This window comes from Salvelinus namaycush, chromosome 2, assembly GCF_016432855.1.
Source record: "Salvelinus namaycush isolate Seneca chromosome 2, SaNama_1.0, whole genome shotgun sequence".
In the NCBI taxonomy this organism is placed as follows: domain Eukaryota; kingdom Metazoa; phylum Chordata; class Actinopteri; order Salmoniformes; family Salmonidae; genus Salvelinus; species Salvelinus namaycush.
This window is the reverse complement of record NC_052308.1, coordinates 38,074,316-38,081,448: the sequence shown is the minus strand read 5'-3', so window position 1 is coordinate 38,081,448 and position 7,133 is coordinate 38,074,316. Positions and strand designations below refer to the sequence as shown.

The following is a 7,133-nucleotide window of genomic DNA, read 5'->3' as shown; positions in this document are numbered from 1 at the left end:
ATCATGGGCATTAAAATGGAGTTGTTTCCCCCTTTGCTGCTATAACAGCCTCCACTATTCTGGGAAGGCTTTCCACTAGATGTTGGAACATTGCTGCGGGTACTTGCCTCCATTCAGCCACAAGAGTATTAGTAAGGACGGTCACTGATGTTGGGCGATTAGGCCTGGCTCGCAGTCGGCATTCCATTTCAAACCCATTAACCCCAACTCTGATCCAGACCTCTGCTTGAAGAGGACAAAGGGGAACGTTTCATAACACATCTGTTTGGTCTGGTGGACTTAACAAAAATGTGTTCGCTCCACTGATTAGAAGAAGATAGCACTTTTCTTAGCTGAGTGAGTTTGGTGTAACAGTGATGCACCGCTTTATCTCACAGAGATCAGCTAAGGTCAGCGAAAAAAGTGAGGGGTGGCCACAAATCGATTTAGTTAAAATATGGGTTTTCTTTTTTTATGGAGACATTTGTGTTGATGGAGGATTTGTGTTTAATGTTGTAGGTGTGTACAGCCCCATGAAAACATTTCAGTTTTGCTTCTTCTCCTGGCATGATTAAGTCATGTAAAGTCGACGGCAGGCTGTGAAAACCAACTTCTCCTCTCTCTGACCAAGTTGTGTACTCGAGACTCAGAACTGTGTTATAATATAGCCTACGGACAAAATTAGGATCCATAAAATCCTCCTAAATTGGCAGATTTCCAAGGTTGTATAAGGGACCTTTTAGATGTTACAAAACGTTTCAGTGAATTTGGTCCTTTGTCAAATTGGCACGCAAGTTTGGCATCCTATGCAATGAACCGTGGGAGCCGGTAAATGAGTAGTCGAAACCCTGCTAAGGGCAGATGCCAAGTGAACTTGGATAACCCTTAAACCAGGGATCATCAACTAGATTTAGCCGCAGGACGATTTTTTCTTGAGTGGATGGTCGGGGGGTGGAACATAATTACAAATAATTTGTAGACTACAAATTGACCGCAAGAAGCCCAAACAGATATAATATATAATGATATAATATTTGCTCAGAAAACTTGTGGGGCCAATTAAAAAAAAAAAATGCTACTTGGGGAACCCTGCCTTAAGCTATAGGGAGATTACCAAACATTATAACCAAAACATCCTATCTGTGTCCACAAGAGTTGGTTATTTCTTATGTCACATAACCGTCTAATGAAATAGAAGGCCTACAGTATGCTTTGTTGTTTGTCTCCCTCCAGAGGTAGTCTGTTCAAGTTATAGGATGAGACTTATCTGCAAGCATCAGATAAGAAACAGCAGGCATATTTAGGGGTTCTCAGCTAAGCTGTGAAATCTGTTATTCTTAGATTTATTTCCCTTGACATGGTCAAATAACTCAAGCCTAGATTGATAACTTTTTTTTCTAGATTTGCACACAGAAACTAGAGGCCATGAGAAAATTGTTCTAAAAGAATGCCACCGATTGGCCTATAGTTGGCACTGTTAAAAGCAGTCTCACATCCTCATATCCGCCATCCCGTTCGACCTAGACTTAAAACTTTGTATGCAGGTGTCTTTCCTCATGTCGAACAAATTTGCCTCAATTTGATTGGTTAAGACATGGCTGAGAAACTGATAAATCAGGAAATCCGATTTGACGTGTCCATTTAAATCCGTTGTAAATCCACTTCACAGTGGCCTATCAACTTGAAACATTTAAGTGTCATCAAAGACATTACCATGATTACCATGTTAGGTTTGACAACTAAATCTTTAAAAATGTGTAAAATGAACTATTGCCCTTTTAAAAAATTGTAACGCTAATGCTTAAAACAATCATAAAAATAAAACAAATCTTCTTCTGATAGACTAAAAGTCAGATTTACTCCAAATTCGGTCTTTGGACTCATCACAATAGTCCCTAAAGAGTTTGAGAAAATAACTTTGATGCATTCAAAGATGACCACATAGATGCATATTAGCACATACGCAAAAAATATAGAATTCTTCCTCAAGAACTATAGGACCAAATGACACCAAATTTGGAATATAGGCTCATTAGTTTGAGAAAATATGGCTGAGTAACAGTGCCTTGCAAAAGTATTCATCCCCCTTGGCGTTTTTCCTATTTTTTTGCATTACAACCTGTAATTCAAATAGATTTTTTATTTGCAATGGACATCTAAATTTGAGAAGTGAAATCAAAAAAAAAAACTTGTTACAAAAAATGCTAATAAATTTACAAAGGAAAAATGGTGCGTGCAAATGTATTCACCTCCATTGCTATGAAGCCCCTAAATAAGATCTGGTGCAACCAATTACCTTCAGAAGTCACATAATTAGTTAAATAAAGTCCACCTGTGTGCAATCTAAATGTCACATGATCTGTCACATGATCTCAGTATATATACACCTGTTCTGAAAGGCCCCAGAGTCTGCAACATCACTAAGCAAGGGGCACCACCAAGCAAGCGGCACCATGAAGACCAAGGAGCTCTCCAAACAGGTCAGAGACAAAGTTGTGGAGAAGTACAGATCAGGGTTGGGTTATAAAAAATAAAAAAAATATCAGAAACTTTGAACATCCCACGGAGCACCATTAAATCCATTATTAAAAAATGGAAAGAATATGGCACCACAACAAACCTGCCAAGAGAGGGCCGCCCACCAAAACTCACAGACAAGGCAAGGAGGGCATTAATCAGAGAGGCAACAAAGAGACCAAAGATAACCCTGAAGGAGCTGCAAAGCTCCACAGCAGAGATTGGAGTATCTGTCCATAGGACCACTTTAAGCCGTACACTCCACAGAGCTGGGCTTTACGGAAGAGTGGCCAGGAAAAAGCCATTGCTTAAAGAAAAAAATAAGCAAACACGTTTGGTGTTCGCCAAAAGGCATGTGGGAGACTCCCCAAACATATGGAAGAATGTACTCTGGTCAGACGAGACTAAACTTGAGCTTTTAGGCCATCAAGGAAAACATTATGTCTGGCGCAAACCCAACACCTCTCATCACCCCGAGAACACCATCCCCACAGTGAAGCATGGTGGTGGCAGCATCGTGCTGAGGGGATGTTTTTCCATCGGCAGGGACTGGGAAACTGGTCAGAATTGAAAGAATGATGGATGGCGCTAAACACCAGAAAATTCTTGAGGGAAACCTGTTTCAGTCTTCCAGAGATTTGACACTGGGACGGAGGTTCACCTTCCAGCAGGAAAATGACCCTAAGCATACTGCTAAAGCAACACTTGAGTGGTTTAAGGGGAAACATTTAAATGTCTTGGAATGGCCTAGTCAAAGCTCAGACCTCGATCCAATTGAGAATCTGTGGTATGACTTAAAGATTGCTATACACCAGTGGAACTCATCCAACTTGAAGGAGCTGGGCAAAAATCCCAGTGGCTAGATGTGCCAAGCTTATAGAGACATACCCCAAGAGACTTGCAGCTGTAATTGCTGCAAAAGGTGGCTCTAATGAAGTATTGACTTTGGGGGGGTTAACAGTTATGCACGCTCAAGTTTTCTGTTTTTTGTCTTGTTTGTTTCACAATAAAAAATATTTTGCATCTTCAAAGTGTTGTTGTGTAAATCAAATGATACAAAATAGGAAAAATGCCAAGGGGGGTGAATAATTTCGCAAGCCACTGTATAGACAAATCAAAAATCTGTTTGTACGTGTCAATTAAAACCACTGTAAATCATCTCCACAGCAGCTTTTCAACTTTAAACTTGTCATCGCTATCATGGACGTCCCCAAGATTAACCACACTGAATTTGTTATTCAGTTTTATATATCTCAAAAAATAAGGAAACGATTCATGCAAAATAATCTGCAATCACCTTCTCCTCATGAACCAAACTTCAGATTCACTCCATTTTGTGTTTAGACTCATGATTGCGCATAAATGAAGATAGTTCCTACATGACAGAGTTCTTACTTTGTTATCAAACTGATCTTGTGTCCTTTCAGTCATACTGTGAACCCCGTTCATTGCTGCTCGCAGCTTTATTTCAAGTTTGTCACTCCGACCATGTCACCCACAGTGGCGTGTATTCAAAATTGACCAATAAAAAATTTCAGAAAAATAAAATTATGTATCTTTCGTCTCTCTGTGCTTCATAATTTTCTTTCAGTTTGCAAGAGGCTGAATGTACTGTATCTCACCAGAGAAAGCATCCGAGGGAGCGAAACAGCGCCCCTCTATATCTATATGTGTAGGCCATCTATCTGATGCTGTCTGGTCAAAAGGAATATGACATTGTTGCCGCCTGTAGCATTGTATGCATGGGAAGCCAGCGAGCATTTGGCCTCCCTTGATAAAAAAAAGTATAAAATAATAAACAATCAACCGTTGAGCTAAACTGAGGGAACTCAGCTATGAATGGTCCAGGCGCATCACAAAAAAGTGTCAAGGGAAGCCAGTTTGGATTTGGATTCACTAAAGTTACATTGAGAGCAAAATGCATTTGACAGAAAATAAAACTTGAATTGTGGCCTTGTGTTGTCCTCTGGTTGCTAGTTCCCTAAATTAGAAATGGATGGAAATAGGGATTTGGACTTGCGGTTTTACTTAATTCTCCGTACTGGCCAATAACATCAAAGCCCCTGGCTTGAGAGGATGAAAGTTCGATATGCAGCTAGATGTAGTAGGCTAATGTTAACTAGCTGGCCTGGCGCATTGTTGCCAATGAAAGAAAGTTAGGCTAGCGAGAAAGCATTTTAGCCAGGTAGCCTACGAAAACAAAAAATAAAAGCGTCTACTGTACGACAGTCAAGACTGTTTCGTCAACTTGAGAGGAAGATGGTCTTGGCATTTCTCTACAAATAGGGTGTCAGCATGTTTTTTCTACTTGCACAAACACGTGCATGCACATACGCACAGAGAAATCAGAACCATGGACAGCCACATCATATTTAGCTTATTGTGATTGCACCAAATTGTTTTTGGTATCATTTAGTTGTAGACTAAGCATAGGTGATTTGATGATGTTGAAATGGTTGCTGGAATAGTGGAGGCAGCTCCTGTTTTCTTTGCGACTTGCGGTACACTGTGGTTCTAAATCAAGTTGTTTAGTAGTCCGAAAATGTTGGAAGCATTTACTTGCTTGACCATGCTGTAAGTCATGTAACTGAGGTTGCTCTCCGGATTTATGATGAAACATAGGTGTGGTTGAATTTATTCTGCCACTCCGTCTTATTGCCTCGGTCTTAGGCCTATACGGTTGCAAGGCATGTGAAGCAACAGATTATAGAGCAAACAAACACAATTATCACAACATATAGGTCGTAAGATGGTAAAACAAAAGATGGGGGTGGGCCTTGCCCAGTGATTTTACCCACACACCACTACTGGTCACCCACAACAATTTAAGCAATTATGACAATGGTTACATTATTTATTTGAGAATAGTAAAATGAATTAAAGGCATTTTTATTACAAAAAAATCATGACAAAATGACTGTACAAATAAAAAATGTAGCCCTTGGTTGTATGAATGCATCTCAGTTGGGTACAGTCGTCCTGAGGATTTTTATGTCATCGGCAGGTCGGTCTTGTGTGTTTGTTTCCACCATGCCGACACGGTTGACCACTGCCATACCTTGGCATACCCTTCCAAAGATACTGTGCTTCCCATCCAACCACTGAGTTGGCCCCAGGGTCAGGAAGAACTGGCTTCCGTTTGTATCTGGTCCTGCATTGGCCATCGCTAGGATCCCTGCACCTAGGGAGAGAACACCATAAAAGAGCAGTAGAAAGCACCATAAAAATATAACATTTTTATACTATGATATGTTTTTTTCCATTTCATTACTGTGAGACTATAGTTACCTGTGAATTTCAGGTCAGGGTGAAGTTCATCTTCAAACTCTTTGCCAAATATGGAGGCACCGCCACGACCTATAAGCAACACACATTACAGGGAGTAAGAATCTGATGTTGACATCAACAGATTTAGTCATCATTTGAGTTAGTGAGTCTTCTTTTCTGTCTCCCTGGAACATTCTGAATGCATCTAAAACAGCTGATTCATGCTCAGGAAGACAAAAGCCTGGCAGTGGAACAAGTGGCATTCTGAAGAAGAATTTCTCCAGGCCTCATCTATGTTAGTGTGTGTGTGTCTGTCTCACCTGTTCCTGTGGGGTCTCCTCCCTGCACCATGAAGTCCTTGATGATACGATGAAACTTTGTGTTGTTATAGTAACCTCTCCTGGCCAACTCAGAAAAATTCTTGCAGGTTTTGGGAGCATGTCTCCAGTATAGTTCCACTGCAATTGTACCCATTCTGGAACACAAGAGAGCGTGACATGTTGCTAAGATGGAGCATTAATTTTCCATCGGATATTAAATGAACCAATGGACAGCATTTGGTATTCGAAAAACATGATTGATTGATCAGCAACCATTTGCGTAACTCCCAACGAGTTAGCTAACTAGCTAACGTTAGCTATTCATTCCCTCAAAACATTTAGCTAAGGCTAGTTAGCTAACGTAGGCTAGCAAGCTATGAGAACTTACGTTGTCTCCAGGCTCACTGTTGGTGGCTGCCATGTATCTGGTGGTATTCCCGACATGGTGACTTAACAAATCTAGAGTAATTGTATAAATAAATATAGTAAAACTGCAAAGTAGCGAATGTTGTGCGATTTATAAATGAAAACTGTAACGGCTACTGTGGTAGAAACCGGAAGTAACCCCCGTATGTGCACTGTGCCGGAAATGCATTTTTTTAATTGTCTGAGTTCAGAATGGAACTTTACCGCCACCTAGTGCACAAAAAGTATAGTACAACCACTGTAGATATAAGCATTTTTTTGCGGTAGATATATATAAAAAAATTGAGACTCCCATCTATGCTTCATGTGTGGCAGCATCAGTCTGTTCTAGTTGGTGTAATCATGCTTCATCAGCAATTATAAACTGGGTGGTTAGAGCCCTGAATGATGATTGGCTGACAGCCGTGTATTATCAGACCGTATACCACAGGGTATAACAAAACATGTATTTTTACTGCTCTAATTACGTTGGTAACCAGTTTATAATAGCAATAAGGCACCTCAGTGGTTTGTGATATATGGCCAATATACCACGGCTAAGGGCTGTGTCCAGGCACTCCGCGTTGCGTTGTGCATAAGAACAGCCCTTAGCTGTGGTATATTGGCCATATACCACACCCCTTC

The 7,133-nt window shown here is 40.5% G+C and overlaps 1 protein-coding gene across 1 annotated transcript; it reads right to left on the bottom strand.

The window, feature by feature from the left end:
• Window positions 1–5,332: 5,332 nt before the first annotated feature.
• On the bottom strand, window positions 5,333–6,657 carry ppil1 (peptidylprolyl isomerase (cyclophilin)-like 1). The gene is made up of 4 exons (XM_038970535.1): window positions 6,472–6,657; window positions 6,084–6,238; window positions 5,785–5,853; window positions 5,333–5,677 (listed from the first exon to the last, which is right to left on the bottom strand). Exons 1-4 carry the CDS (start codon window positions 6,525–6,527, stop codon window positions 5,457–5,459), a joined length of 501 nt encoding a protein of 166 aa, XP_038826463.1. The 5' UTR covers window positions 6,528–6,657; the 3' UTR covers window positions 5,333–5,456.
• Between the last annotated feature and the right edge of the window lie 476 nt (window positions 6,658–7,133).